Source organism: Pieris napi, chromosome 8 (genome assembly GCF_905475465.1).
Source record: "Pieris napi chromosome 8, ilPieNapi1.2, whole genome shotgun sequence".
NCBI classification, from domain to species: domain Eukaryota; kingdom Metazoa; phylum Arthropoda; class Insecta; order Lepidoptera; family Pieridae; genus Pieris; species Pieris napi.
Genome location: NC_062241.1, coordinates 8,104,939 through 8,120,575, shown reverse-complemented (window position 1 = coordinate 8,120,575; position 15,637 = coordinate 8,104,939). Strand labels below are relative to the sequence as shown.

General features: G+C 32.2%; 3 protein-coding genes across 3 annotated transcripts; 2 read left to right on the top strand and 1 right to left on the bottom strand.

Moving 5' to 3' along the window:
• The first annotated feature begins 371 nt into the window (after positions 1–371).
• LOC125052007 lies at positions 372–9,900 on the top strand. The gene is made up of 8 exons (XM_047652648.1): positions 372–506; positions 1,122–1,295; positions 1,633–1,747; positions 2,204–2,286; positions 6,381–6,548; positions 7,959–8,076; positions 9,030–9,115; positions 9,763–9,900. Exons 1-8 carry the CDS (start codon positions 447–449, stop codon positions 9,778–9,780), a joined length of 822 nt encoding a protein of 273 aa, XP_047508604.1. The 5' UTR covers positions 372–446; the 3' UTR covers positions 9,781–9,900.
• LOC125051833 (general odorant-binding protein 28a-like) lies at positions 2,703–4,501 on the bottom strand. The gene is made up of 4 exons (XM_047652410.1): positions 4,292–4,501; positions 3,528–3,642; positions 3,025–3,110; positions 2,703–2,810 (listed from the first exon to the last, which is right to left on the bottom strand). Exons 1-4 carry the CDS (start codon positions 4,463–4,465, stop codon positions 2,793–2,795), a joined length of 393 nt encoding a protein of 130 aa, XP_047508366.1. The 5' UTR covers positions 4,466–4,501; the 3' UTR covers positions 2,703–2,792.
• Positions 9,901–10,706: 806 nt separating the features above from the next.
• Positions 10,707–13,228, top strand: LOC125051830. Its single transcript, XM_047652407.1, has 5 exons — positions 10,707–10,928; positions 11,213–11,380; positions 11,552–11,669; positions 12,224–12,309; positions 13,153–13,228. The coding sequence occupies exons 1-5, from the start codon at positions 10,854–10,856 to the stop codon at positions 13,168–13,170; spliced, it is 465 nt and encodes a 154-aa protein (XP_047508363.1). The 5' UTR covers positions 10,707–10,853; the 3' UTR covers positions 13,171–13,228.
• Positions 13,229–15,637: the final 2,409 nt, after the last annotated feature.

The following is a 15,637-nucleotide window of genomic DNA, read 5'->3' as shown; positions in this document are numbered from 1 at the left end:
ACGCTAAAGAACTTGCCTTTCAAGTTGTACTAAAGCACTCTCCTAAACACTAAGATAATGTAAATCGGCCCTTAGAATGTTGTAGTGACATTATATATTATGACATCACCGTTGATATTTTTAAAACCTATTTCTAATAAAACGACTGGTAATTTGTTTGTTAATGAACTTGGTTTTTGCGAATAGCCCATTACTGCCGGGTTCGATATCGTATCCGCCGATTAAGATTTGGCAATTGTTTAAGGTAATGTGCAGTTCCGATCACAATTTGTTGCATCACACTGAAACAATGGGAATATCTTGCATACATGCGCTTTAAGATAATTATGTGAAAAAAATTACTCGACGTTAGTATAAATACTTGTTATTCTTCACACAGAGGTAGATACGAATTTGGATGAGTATAAGACGCTCGCGTATTTAAATAAAAATATAAAAGTAAAAAAATGTTGCGTTTCGCTTTGCTGTGTCTTGGATTTTTGGCGGTGGCTTTTAATGATGTAGAAGTAAGTTTTGTTTATATTTTGTTCTTAATATTTACATATAAATATAATTTCATACATGAACATTTGTATTTCGAGCGATTTATAGCTGTAGTAAAAAAAAACAATTGACACAACAACTCTTGGATGAGACCTGATATTTCTCGTTCCTTCATCATTTATAAGTTATATGTCATTCATTTACCTTTACTTTATAAGGACGTTAAAGCGCGATTGTTAAAAAGTACATTGGTGTATATACTAGATTCGAATGCACCTCAGGAAAGTGTAATCGCTGAATCGCTAGATCATCGTTTCTCAAGCGGGGGGTCGAGTTTGTTTTATAAGGGGGTCGCAGTCTGTTAAAAATAATAATAGAAGAAAATAATAAAACAAACTACATAGGTACAAAAAATCGTTCGTTAAAAATAGCGCGTTATGTCCATATTAATATAATTTCACCGTGACGGGGTCGCAAGACTGTTTTACTTAACTTTTTGGATTTCTCGTGGGTATAACTGTTGTATCATCTGACACATTATCTTCCATCCTTTTTTATTTAATCTGTTCATAAGATTAGGAATTGGAAGTAAGTTCGTCCCGTAGAAACTGTGATTGCTAACACTTATGATTTTTAAGGCCTTGAACCAAGTGGACAAAATGAAGCTCTACGCGATTATACTGCCCACCGTTCAAGAGTGTAGCAGCAAGTATGGAGTTTCCGAGGAGGACATCAAGAAGTCCAAGGAGTCGAAAAATATAGACAATTTGGACGATTGCTTCATCGCTTGCGTATTCAAGAAAGCTGGAGTGGTACGTATAAAAATACTCTAGGAAAGAACAGTATCCTTACACTGTAACTTCCCAATATTAAGTTGTCGTAACTAGTTGGAGATATCAGTGTTGCAGATATTAAAGAAAGAAATCATGGCGTTTTGTTAACAATGAGAGTATAATATAACCAGAACTATCTACGTTATGTGACCATGCAGGTAACAATCCGAGCAATCCGGATAGGGATTGTAAAACTGCAATAATTTAAAAAAATCTGCTTTAAATGGGTTTTTGATAAAAAAATAGAATATTTAGTGAGTAGATTATATGAAAAGTATGTTTTATAGATAATAATAATAATTAATTTTATTAACAGATTAACGATGGTGGGCAGTTTGACGTTGAAAAGTCGAAGGAATTAATTTCGAAGTACCTCTCCGATTCTGGTGACCAGGCTAAAGCACAGGAAATAATCGGAAGATGTGTCTCTGGTAAGATAATTCAAAATAACCTCAAATAAAGTCGATGTAAATTAGTTAACTAAGTCATATAGATTATTATAGTCACGGTTCTACGTGTAAAAGTCATTAATGAAAATTGGATTACTAATTCTTTTGGAACTGACTCCAGGACACAATCTAGTTTATTGACGAATCTCGAAACAGATTCAGATTTAGTAGCAAAATCATGTTCTTCAAAGGAAATATCTACTACACGTAATCTATGATAACGTATATATGTTCGTTCTTTAGATCCAAATAGTAGTGAGCGCTGCACACGTTTTCTATACAAATTTCATGTGATATATGTGATACCTATTCGATTCTACGTGCAAATGAAACTCCGATACTCTCGACTAAGCCTGTAAATGTTACTCCCTGTACACTTGTATGGTCTAAGATTTGCTCCAAATGAAATGAGTAAAGTATGATTTACCTGTTTTACAGTAAACGACCAACCTGTTGGCGACAATGAGGGCTGCCAAAGGTCCAAGATGTTAATGGAGTGCTTCCTGCCATTCAAAAAGGAGGTAGTATTAATATAGTAGATATTAACTAACCTTTTCATAAATTTTTGCACCTTTTGTTAAAAAAATGTCTTATGATTACACTTATTGTGCATATATGTGTATATAGTTTTTATCTTTAAAAAATCCCTAAGAAATTTACCTGAAAAACTATACAAAAAACTGTATACGTAATTTTTAACAATACAAACAAAAAAATATAATATAATAATTAGAATTTACTTTATTATGTATGTATGTATATTCCTGTATTAATGTACTTTCATTTTGTTTTCAGTTTGAAGGCTCTCGTTAAGAAGATACAAATCGAAATGATATGTAAACACTGGTTTTTGAGACAATACACTGAATAAAACATGTTATTTACTTACAGTCTTTTGTTTTCACTCACAAGAGTATAGGAGAATAAAACCAATACATAACATTTGTATATATTTTTATTATTAACTAATTTGTTATCTATAATTAAATGAATTGGATGTTACAACGAGTTGGATGAAGAAACGAACTCACAACTCCAAGCCAAACTGAAAAAAGATATGTAGGATTAATAAATATACAATTTTTTTCACTTCTTTATACAATTTGTTTTTACATAATAGACTAAATTAAAAGAGAATGTCCTCTCTGGGTTAATAAATTGGCGTCAATCATATAAAATGTTTGAACTTTTTTATCCATAAGTATTTTTCATAGGTAATATTAATCAGTTGATGTCTATAATAAATTAAAATTTTGTACCTGGGATGCATTGTCAGACATGCACTTGAAAGCAAGAATTGCGCGCTCACAGCCCTTTTCACCATCACTTACACTTTCACCGTTTACTGTGAACATGAAATATTTTACTCACCATATTAAAAACTTAATTAAGATTTGTACGTACGGTTTGCACTTTTCTGAGTTACATTTAGCTCTCTTTTGACACGGGTTGCACGCTTATAAGCGATAAGGCCGCCCTTTGCAATTGTTTTCCGAATTTTACGTTTTTTGTATTATTGTGTGCAATAAATATAATAACGGAATTAAAAATAAAATTATTAATATAAATTGTAACGTCTTAACTTTCATCTCTTATGGTAGTTAATAATAATAAAATTATTAACCAAAAGAGATGAAAGAGAAGACGTTACCACATATTCTTTACGCCTGATGTTAAAAATTTGAAGCTTTTAAAAGGTCTTTTCGATAGGCCTACATTTTACTAGTAGTAAATCCAATTTATTATTCTGAGCATTACTCACTATGGGAACAGGAATGAAGATAATCTTCAAGCATTTTAAGCTCTTCGTCATCATTGAAGACTTTTTTGGCTAATTCTATGGCTGACTCCTTTTGAAGCATTCCTTTGTCATCCATCTGTAATTATTTAATCTAATAAATAACTTAAAACGTAGATACGTTAAACGTTTAACGCTACATGGCTACTGGTCAAGCAACTGGTTTATTCATTGGATTTTAATACAAAGAGACTGATTATCGCGTAACTAACAGTTGTTGGTTGGTGCTGGAGGCGAATAAAAATGCTATAGACTCTCCTTTCTACCATTTTCCGACAGCGAAATACATATACAATATTGCACAATGCGCAGCGCAAAAGCGCGATGAGAACTTGGCGAAACTGATCACCAACCAGATGAACCAATCAAGCGAAAGACTCATCCCCATCAAAAGCTGTACATTGTAATAAGAGAGCAGAAAGCGGTGGAGACAGATTGTCCTCTGCAGATGTTTCCTTACTGACCAAGCTCAGACATGAGCTACCGACTGAAAAGTGAGAATTGTTGCTTAGAAAGCATAGATGATAGAAGATATACTTATCTATAATAATATGACAACCTTACTCTCTAACAAGACTTTTGATATGACCACAAATGTAAAAAATTTTGTAATAGCCACCAAACTCGTTGATTAAACCAAAATATGTGACATAATTGTTGTACAAGTTAGACTGTATTACTACTATACTGTGTAAAGAGTAAATTTTACTTTACAGTGTATTACTTACAACGCCGATTTTCTTCAATACACAAGACAGGAAACACGGAGCGTTTTCGCCCGTTGGCAACTTCTTAGCTCTCAAGTTTTTTATATCGTCCACAGATATTTGATGTTCCTTGATACATTCGGCTCCAATTTTTTCAAAATGCGCATGGATCATCGCCTTCTGGTCTGCAGTCATTGCCTATAAAACAAGTGTTTCATTTTATCAATTAGTTATTTCTGCGATACTAGGTTGAGATTCAGAGACCACGCCGATTTGGGCCAATCAGCATAGTCGTATTCAACATTGTTCTTATAAAATTTAGTTTATTGTAGACCGTTTATAGTTTTATATATTTATCTATGTATCATGTTAAACATTACATCATTAATTAAGATTTGTATTTTTAAGAACTTAATTGTCCTGTTGGTGGTTTCAGCTCGCTCAAGTCGCCGTATCATTTGGCATAAAGCAAGCCCAGCCTTGCGATTCTGTAACTCACTTTTCGAACTCACACAGCGGTTTTCGCATCGGCGGTCGCTCTCAAATCAGTCGTAAACAATAAACTACAAGCTCCCACCTTATCAGAATGACAAATCATAAAATGACTGCTTCAGGACTGATTTGAGAGCGACCCCCGATGCGGAAACAAGAGTCATATTCGTGATAAGTCTCGTTTCTGAATGTAACCCTAAACCTCTCTCCCTTGTCTCTGGATACTCACGTAAGTTCCATATAAGTTTATGTTGATTAGACCCAAAGTCAACAATACTTTTAAAAACATTTTACTACTTGTGTGTTTTCGTTTACGACAGAAAAGACAATGTATATTCATATTTGGGCAGCCATTATTTATGGAAGATAAATGAGAATCATGTTAATTAATTACATACATTATTTGACAATTTTCGAATATGACTTTGGTAAAAACTGCGTAATTTTTGTTTCCTTGATACTAGTATATAATTATCATTTGCTGAAAAGGCTAGCTTTTAACTTAACTTGACGTTATGCTTTGTAGTTTTGAATTTTTGATGATAACGTTATTAAAATGTGATTATTAGAAAAATCTATACATATTTCATGCCAGTGGTAAATAGCAAGGTGAAAAGAGTATGTTGTAAAAATATAGCTTATTATAATGCCCAGATGATATATGATAATGTCGATTTCGGTAACCGTATTATTTTTTGTTATTACCTACCTTCATTGGGTTATTTAAGTCGGTTTAAATATCGGTATGTTATAAAGAATAATTTCATTACACCATCATCACCAAATGGCAATGTTCAGGCGCCGGTTTCCATAGGGCATTGACGGCTTAGGCTACGAGGGTTGTTTTCATTTATTAGTTTGGATTTATAAATGTCGCAGCGGCGTAGACTTCAAACGGACTATCAACTGGTATACCAAACTATCTACGAGATTTCCCATTGAATTTGAATTATAAGACATTCTAATCTTCAAGGTATTAAGCTTGGATTAACAAAGTTCGTTTAGTTTTTTGAAACAGCCTAATGCGTAGATTCATATTGACACCATATAAAACAAATTAACAATAACTGTAGATTTCTAGGGACATTAGCTATGTTAAGGGACTTTTAATGGCGATAATGAGCCATTTCCATCAATGAACTCATTGTTTTATTTTATTAAAATTATATTTTATTCCAATAACATACAGTCTATATTTCAATAAACGCGTATTGCATCAGTTTGTAATACGTTCCTTTTGTATTCCATTATAATAATAGGCATAATGTTATATAAATATAATTTCTATAATAATTCACACATTTTCACATTGCAATCGTGAAAGTGAGAAGTGTTTACGATGTATAAATCACATTATATTTTATTTTTTACTATAATAAATATGATTTTTGTTAAGGTTGGTAAAATAATTATGCATGTCAACGATTTCAATGTACTTTGAAAAGGTTCTGTACTATTTTTGTCTACGTCTATCGTGGTGTGGAAGATTTTTCATGCCTTTTCCTTTTAGTTGTCATGTTTTTAATATCATAATTAAAGTTTCTAGCATATATAACATTTGATAATGTGACGCTTCAAGTATAAAACTGACACAATTTTTTATTTATTTTTATTTTAGAGCGACGCTATGGATGCCTTTAAGCAGAAGTATGCGGAATTGGTAATGAGTTGTATGGAAGAATATCCTATCGATCAAAGTGACATTGAACAACTGAAGAACCTACAAATGCCTGACAAGGAGTCCGTCAAATGCTTGTTCGCGTGTGCATATAAGAAGGCGGGTATGGTGAGTACATTATAACATTCCGAATAGAAAATTAATTTTAACTACGTTAAACCATAGTAATTGGAATTATGTGACTCATGTGTCTTATTGAAAAATTAAACCTTTCGGTAAAGATATACCTATTGTTTAAATATTTTTTTTCATTATTAATAAGAATAATAAAGAATGAATTGCGTTGTTCTTTTTTATAAAAGGGCTTAAACTGGCACGAGGGTTATATGATGTTAATTGATACCGCTCACCCATGGACACTCAGAATGCCAGAAGGTTCGCGAGTGCATTGCCGGACTCTTAAGAAAGCGCTTTTTCTTATAGAACTTTAAGTAGAATTATCTTAGGTTGTCTTTATTTATGGGGTAAAATCGAACAATTGTTTTGTGCAAGATGTGAGAATTAACAAACAATTTAGGTAAAAAATCATAAATTTTATTTTCTATGAAGTTTTTATTCAGCCAGTGACAATTATTTTGTGTATCGTACGATATACAGAGCAAGGTTATTATTAACAATTACACGCCTAAATGTCACAACAAATTAGGATTTCCACCATTATGAACACACCGGATGTGTGAATCAGAGATCCGTGTAATCAAAACAATATTAGTTTTCAAAATATGACAAAAATACATTACACTAGAAACAAAAAACATACCGGATACATTTTTCTGGTTTCAAGCATAATTTTTGAAGTTATACTTCTTGTGGCGCGTTAGGGAATAATGAAGATAGTAAATTTTTACGATGCGCGCGCACATCGTCACAAAACACCGACAACCTGAAGTTAGCATAGTCAACATTTTAAAATAAAAAATGTCTATTTCTTTAATAATGTAGAATTTTTTTTTTGAGATATTTTTTTTAATATAAGTCTTTATCTTGCAATTAGTCAGCTAGAATATGAGCATATGTGTTGAGACCTGTTTAGGCGTTCAGAGCAAAATCTCCATCGAGACTGCTCCTCTCTTTCAACCGTGTCTATCAAGACTTAGGATTTGTCGTGGCTAGCTTATTAGGATGCTTTTCTGGCCTTTTTCTGTATTTCATACTCCAGGTCTTGATCTCCTCTTTGACAGTCCTGATTTTGAGGTGCTCATGAATCAACAAAAATAAAATTTTTGAAATATTTTATTTATTTATTTATTTATAAAAGCTTGCCAAGGCTCGGATATTTAAATAAACTTTATTTAACTACAATGCGTTATAATAAAACTTTCAATGTATTAAATACATTTTCTATTGTTAGTGTCGTGTTTTCTACAAACGTAGAATAAGGCGAAAGATAAAAGTTTTAAAAATATTTTTATCTTGTTACGCCAAAGAAGTATAACTTCCAACGCGTGTACATAAGTACACACACATGCTTTTTTATTTTCTTTGGAAAAGCGGTTCTTTATTTTGATCTAATTTCAGATGACTGATGACGGAAAGCTATCTGTGGAGGGTACAAACAAACTGGCTGAAACTTATTTAGCCAACGACGAAGAACAACTAAAGAGGGCTAAGGCGTTTACTGACGCTTGCAAATCTGGTAAGAAAGAAAATAAATACAGATCAGATAAATTTCTTTAAGATAATCTGCATAAAATTGTCACTATCATAATGTTACTAGGTTTGTAATGCAAGTACACTGAATAAATCGTCAGGAAACCGGCATGCCTTAAACCCAAAATCGTCGACGGCGTGTGTCATGGCCAAAATACTGATCTACTTGCCCATTAGAAAAAAAATAACTGTGAAAAAATAATGAATACAGAAATCTGCCTTGCGATTCTGTAACTCACTTTTCGAACTCTCACAGCGGTTTTCGCAGCGGCGGTCGCGCTCAAATCAGACGTGAAGCAGTCATTTTACGATTTGGCATTCTGATAAACAATAAACTACAAGCTCCCTCCTTATCAGAATCAGATCACTCTTCGAAAAGTCAGTTACAGAATCGCAAGGCTGCGACCAAGACCGATCGTTGTAGCGCCACTGTTTTTTATAGGCCTTATGGATGATAGTTAATATTAATAATAAATCAGTGGCGCTACAACCTTTTTAAGTCTGGGCCTCAGATTTCTGTATCTGTTTATTTGTCAATCTAATAGGCAAGTAGATGATCAGCCTCCTGTGACACACGCGTCGTCTTTTATGGGTCTAAGACATGTCGGTTTCCTCACGATGTTTTCCTTCACCGTTCGAGCGAATGTTAAAGGCACACATAGAAAGAAAGTCCATTGGTGCACAGCCGGGTATCGAGGGGACGACCTCAGGGATGAGAGTCGTACTCTGAAGCCACCAGGCCAACACTGCTGAAGAATATATATGAATAGATGGCTAGTTAATAGTACGGCTTGACATATAACTATAATCTTTAAATAGCCAATAAATTTCTTTAATTTTTGTCGCTATAAAGCCCCAGTTCGGCGATGCGTCCTGGTGAAATAAAAATGATTATGTTCGTGAATTATTCTTAAGAATCGTATTTTTATTTACTTTCAGTAAATGACGAAGAAGTTAGCGATGGTACTAAAGGTTGCGAGCGAGCTGCTTTGATTTTTAAATGCAGCAATGACAAAGCTAAAGAGGTAATTATGTAATTGTAATAAAAATTAAAAATTAATAAAAGTATCTATAACGCTGGCAGCATTACCTCGCTGTATTTCGATACTTATTCGTTGAGCGAGGAAAGCACCAGCTCTGGGGTCACCGGTACTATCTACCAGGCGCCAACTTAAATCTTTAATTAGCGCCTGTGAACTTGACCCCACGGCCCAAGAGTCTTTACTCCAAAGGGAACAGAATCGAAGTTGGAGAAAATCTCTTATATTTGAGCCGTTTATTATTTTCCATCTGCTCTGCGGCCGCCCCAGCTTTTCTACTTTTCCGAGGGAGGTGAGACTGGGCTTACGTGTCCACACAAGTAGCATCCCATATCCGTCACATCTTCTAAGGGATCAACGACATCCCATCCGGCCGCTTGCCATCGTCTCTTGCGATGTATGTTGCCTACTGGAATCTAATATACGCTAAATTATTTTTATCACGGTACTTACTTAAATGTAAATGTTTCGTGAATGTATAAATTAATAACATAAAACCCTAGTCTGAATTTATTCCTAATAGCCTTCCTTTTTAAAGTAGGTTAAAACACTACTTTAATACTAAGCGGGTTATGGCAACACAAAAGCTTTTGTTAAACTGAATGTTTATTTAATTCTGTTCTTTTTTTCAGTACGGCTTCACGTTCTAGATAGAGAGAGAGAAGATTATTCATTCATATACCAGTTAAAAAGGATTCCAACGAAATTGATGTCATCAATATCCAAAATGTAGAACATCCCTCTTAATTCATAGAAACAATAATATTTTTGAAATATTAACAATATTTAATGAAATACCTTCTCATTTGTAACTTTCTAACTGTATTTATATTGTTATTCAAAGAGATAGGAAGATTGTATAACGAATTAGGGTTATAAATTGTGCAATCATGAACTCATTTATATGCACGTACGTAGATACTTTTGCAAATACATATTTGTTTATAAATAGCAATCCTTATTTGATCCATCCTTTGATCCTACGTATCTTATTACTTTGAAGTATTGAACTGAACATTTTATACAATACAAATCTGCTACAGCGCCGTGGAGTTGTAGCTTAGTGGCTTCAGCGTGCGACTCTCATACCTGATGTCGTAGGTTCGATCCCCAGCTGTGCATCATTGGACTTTCTTTGTATGTGCGCATTTAACATTTACTCGAACGGTGAAGGAAAAAATCGCGAGGAAACCAAGATTTATTTTTATTTTTATCTAATTTTAGATTTCATAATAGAGTTGCGTTTTCCGACACAAAACAAAACAAATCACGCCACGGTTTATTGCATTCACTAAAGTATTTTTGAACGAATTCGACTTACGGTCCTTCAAGAAAAGAGCGCAACCGACAACGCAACAAGCAGTTGCCCGTTGCCTCTGTGAGTTTGAGTGTGGCAGTGAGGCGTTATAACTTAACATCAGGTCTTCATGTCTGTTCTATAAAAAAAGTTATGTTTATTTTTTTCTTGTGTACCAAGAAACCTTAAGAATTTTAAACTAATTCAGTACTACTTATTGTTTAGCGCATTTGACCCTTAGTATTTTTGTGCGTTCATCTTGTAGGATAATTGGTTGACGTACTGAACCAAACAAAATTTCAATAAAAAATAATATAATTATCTTTAATTTTTAAGTAAAAATATAACAATTTATGTTATTATAAAGATAAAATCATATTAGTATATAAATGAAAGGCAACACACGATTTGGTAGAATCAACAACCATGTTGAGCAATTTAGGGTCGTTTATTATTTATTGTTTCATTTTTTCGGTTTCATGCAGTGGAACTGTGAGTGGAGTAAGTATTTTTTATTAAGTGAATTTAATTAAACATGTAAATTCGCATTATTGAAACGTTGCTGAATCCCGATTTAAAGTGTATTTTAGAGTAATCTTAAAAAAAACATAATTGATGATTGATAATGATAAAATTCATAAATGCCCTGATTTCAACAGAAATCGTTTTTTTTTTGTTTATGGCACGATTGATAAAATAATATACCTACTCGTATATTGCATCACATTTTTTGTATTAATTTCTATGTCGTTTTAACTTTCTATTTCTTCGGATATTTTTTTTAGGCAATGACCGATGAAGAAGTAAAGGCTATGTTCACCAAAGTAATCTTAAAATGTGCTTCCAAATTCAAAGCGGACATGAAAGATATGATGACTTTGGCGTCTCTACAAACGCCCACCGATCCTCAAGTAAAATGCATTTTGGCTTGTGCTTATCGTGATATAGGAACGGTAAGATAATTTCGAATCTCCCCTTTACAGGCCCTATTTAATAATGCTTGAAATCAATTTTCCGTCTTCATAATTGCTTATTATGGTGGTTTGTAGAGTTTTATGGGATACCAAGTAATTGCGTTTGAATGCGTATATCACTAATTAATAAAATAAAGCGTATTTTCACAGATGAATGACAAGGGGCTTTACGATTTGGAAAGGGCATACAAAATATCTGAAGAACTCCAGAAAGGCGATGAAAAGAGGATCCAGAAAGGAAAGGAATTGGCCAAAACGTGTTCTTTAGGTATATAATGATTATGCGGGTTTCTTCTTCTATTTCACCTCATTTTAAATTTTAATACAAAATTTTGGAGACAATTTAGTCTGACATTTAACGATATGGATGTTTTTGTAATAATGTAAATTTGCCTAAACTGAAGTAGTATCTCAAAAGAAATGCTGACTTTATATTTTTATTACTTCTATGCACATTATATTCAGGTTTAAAGATTTTTACTTCTCATAAAAATACAAAGTATAATCATGGGAAATCTTTTGATCTTATACCTAATAATAAACTTATCTATCTAAGTACAATAAACAGTATGCGAACTAGTTACACTTAATAAATTCAATTAATAATACTAAACACTTTGTTACTTTATTTAAATTAACTTAATTAATTGTCACACAAATTTCTTAACAGTCAGCGAGAGACAACTTTCATGTAATATAAAGTTCATTTAAATGTTTTGTACTTAAAACCTTTGTACCTAAACTGTCTTTGGTTTGAACGTTACATTTTGTGAATATTTCCATTATTATGTCTATTGGAATGATTATTTTATTTTATTTCAGTGAACGATGAAACAGTAACTGACGGGGAGAAAGGCTGTGACAGAGCTGCATTAATATTTGAATGTAGCGTCAAAAATGCTCCTAAGGTAAGATTTTACTTAATTATGTTTACGTTTATCTTTGTGTAGGCATGACGTATTTAATAATAATGGAAATCACTGTTGTTATTGGTTGACTGATTGATGTTCGAGTAATTTGTGTATTTTGTCTGTGTCACTAGGGAAATATGAAGAAATAAGTCAATAGACACACTTTAATATTTAAATACTGTTAGGCCCTTTCTCCACTGCTCCGGTCCGGCGTCGGATACCGGAATGAGTCATGACAAAAATATCGGGACGCCGGATTGCACTTCTCCACTATATCCGATCCGACAATAATCGATACTTGTATATTTATCATGCTACACTTATATTAACTAAAACCCACATACTTTATTTTTTAATAAAACGTTCTAAATTCTGAATATGTATTTAATTGCCCTGACAAGTTTATTATTTTTTTTTATATTGTCTATCTTAAAATATTATAATCTACTTAATAAATAATTCACTAATACTGTGGTATAAAAATATACATAAATAGCAACATAATTTGGTTTGGTCCAGGTTATCCAGATTCTTTCAAATTAAAGAAACTATAAATAAACCTGTGAATAATAATTTAAAACTTGGATACATAAAACACCGCGTTCCGATCTAGCAAGTTATCGGATCATTAAAAACCGGATGCCGGAGTAGTGGAGAAGCACGTAAGTACTGTTGTGAGTTTCTAAATCGGATCGGTAATTAACGTTTGACGGACCGGAGCAGTGGAGAAACGGCCTTAATGCAGTACATTTCTGTCGGGAGACTTAACATAAATCTTAATTTTAATATAAAGTCATCAATGTATGTTTCATTCGTGTATGACGTACTAATTTGTTTCAGTTTGGATTCAAAGTTTAATGCAGCTATGGGTCTACAATGCTCCACTGTATGTAATTAATAATTAAAGAATATGATGAATGAAATGGTTTTTTAATATTCTACGTACTGCATAGACATCTAACTTTTCTATTGAAAACTTTTATTAATTTTAGCGCCATCTTGTAAACTTTGTAAGAGTTATTGTACAGTCGTATGGCGCCATAACACCTCCGACGCGTTGTTGTAAAAAAGATGGCGCTACAATACGTTAAAAATATTTATTAATGTTAGAGACACCTTTTAAATTACAAATGAATTAAATGTTTCATCAGAATCATAACGTTCAAATGGAATTATTATATTATGACGATAGATGGCGCTAAAATCACTAATAATTTAAACATGAGAAATAAAGAAAATGCTTGTTAATACTAGGTTTATTATCTTATAAAATTTAGGTATATGTATTGTTTAAATTTAACAAAAAAACATTATTCAACTAAAATATATATTAGGAATGAAATATTAATAATTCTATTTCAAAACTAATTGTTAGCTCTTCATTTATTTGATTTTTTCCTAGTTGCCTATGTATATTATTATGACATAATAAAATTATAGTGAACGTATACAGCATTTTGTATTATAAAACGATCCAATGAACGAATTGGCTGTGATATAATATAAACAGATAAATAATACTAAGAATTTGGTGCTTATAAATAATAAGCAGTGGCGTTATAATATCTATTTATGGCCTCATATTTCTGTATCTGTTTTGTAATGTTTTTTTAAATAGGCAAGTAGATGAAACGATTTTTGGATGTAAGGCATGTCGGTTTCTTCAGGGTCTCCCTCATTGTACGAGCGACAATAAATTGTGGACATAGAAAGAAAAGTCCGTTGATGCTCAACGATGAGTAGAACACCTCATGGTTGAAAGGCGCACACTCAAGCCACTTGGCCAACACTGTACAATATTATTGTATTTTACTAAATACAGTGTAAACTCTTTATAACGAATGTCAAGGGACTAGGTATTTATTCGTTATAGAGAGTATTCGTTATAGGGAAGAGAGAGAAAATACAACCAAATTTAATCAATTACAAATAATTTCTAATTTTATTACTATCAATAGGTAAATTATTCTAAACATATAATAAATAACACTTTTCTTTTACTGACCATCTTGACAGTTTCAAAGTTTGTTTACGACTGATAATACACGTGTGGTGCGTTTTGTAACCGAGACCAAAATTTCCTGCATGTAATCTAATAATAATTGCACACGTGTTAATGCAATTAACAATAACAAAGGCGAGACGGCTGTTTATGAGAGGGATGTGACATTCTGCATAAAAAATCGATTTTTTATTAATCGATTATTTTTTTAGCATGAAAAATCTATTAATAAATAATCGATTTTTCTTTGAAAAATAATCGACTTTTTCCAATTTTTTGAATTAATTTCAAAATAAACACCCTAAATATTTTATTTTTCATGGTTTTTTAAATTAAAAATTAACAATAGAAATTATAAACACAAATTAACGTTTAAGAATAATCAAAATCGAAATTAACTTAATCTCGTTTTGATAGATTTTAGGCGAAATTTGATAAATGCTGAGTATGCCTTTTCAGTAGCACATTGCAGTATTTTTGTTGTCTTTTTAATTGTATGTAATCTTGTGCTGCTGAATAAATTTATTTTACTTTTAAATTATAGTGTTCCATTCAAACTTGAGTTTTTGTAAAATTAACTGGTTTTATCATCCTTTCGATGTTTTACAAAAAAATATCAATGCATCGAGTAGGTATATCAATACATCTTCAAAGAATCGGATTCAATGTATCGCATTGTAAACATCGATGTATATCGAATATCCCTAATAGTTCGAGGTCCGGGTTATAAAAGACCAGACATTGTCGGGAGGTGGCAGATGAAAAATCGACTATGATTGATTTTCAATTATAAAAATAATCGATTATTAATCGATTACTTTAAATATAAAAATCGCGTTTTACCGCGATTAAAATAATCGATTTTAATAGATTTTTTTAATAATCGATTATTTTTTCACATCCCTAGCTATTTATGACCTCAGGGGTCTTTCTTAGAAATTTCGGCACCTCAAAAGGTTAGTTTTGTAAGCTGATTATAAAAACAATTACACTTAAGTATGTTGTTGATGTCTAAATACGAAAATATTTCTTCGTTATAGAGATTGGCTGTGGAGTTATAAAGAGTCAATTAATGTGTGTTATGTGTTAAACCACACAAATGTAACAATTTTTTTTATAGAGCGTTTTAGAGAGTTACGTTATATTTGTTTGTTTGTTTTTCTTTATAACGAATAACGTTATAAAGCGTGTACACTGTATACTCAATTAATCAACAATTTAAATATTCTTTAAACCTATATTTCAGACTGTATATAAGAGCAAAAAACAATAATATTACAAGTTATTAAATATTTAAACTACAAAGAAAAGTTCATCGCTTAA

Coding starts and splice junctions, on each gene's coding strand:
- LOC125052007 (XM_047652648.1), top strand. CDS start 447: ATGTTGCGTTTCGCTTTGCTGTGTCTTGGATTTTTGGCGGTGGCTTTT. Junction 507..1,121: donor TGGCTTTTAATGATGTAGAA/GTAAGTTTTGTT, acceptor ATGATTTTTAAG/GCCTTGAACCAAGTGGACAA. Junction 6,549..7,958: donor CATATAAGAAGGCGGGTATG/GTGAGTACATTA, acceptor ATCTAATTTCAG/ATGACTGATGACGGAAAGCT.
- LOC125051833 (XM_047652410.1), bottom strand. CDS start 4,465: ATGACTGCAGACCAGAAGGCGATGATCCATGCGCATTTTGAAAAAATT. Junction 3,643..4,291: donor TATTGAAGAAAATCGGCGTT/GTAAGTAATACA, acceptor AAATAATTACAG/ATGGATGACAAAGGAATGCT. Junction 3,111..3,527: donor TCTTCATTCCTGTTCCCATA/GTGAGTAATGCT, acceptor TCATGTTCACAG/TAAACGGTGAAAGTGTAAGT.
- LOC125051830 (XM_047652407.1), top strand. CDS start 10,854: ATGTTGAGCAATTTAGGGTCGTTTATTATTTATTGTTTCATTTTTTCG. Junction 11,381..11,551: donor CTTATCGTGATATAGGAACG/GTAAGATAATTT, acceptor GTATTTTCACAG/ATGAATGACAAGGGGCTTTA. Junction 11,670..12,223: donor GGCCAAAACGTGTTCTTTAG/GTATATAATGAT, acceptor ATTTTATTTCAG/TGAACGATGAAACAGTAACT.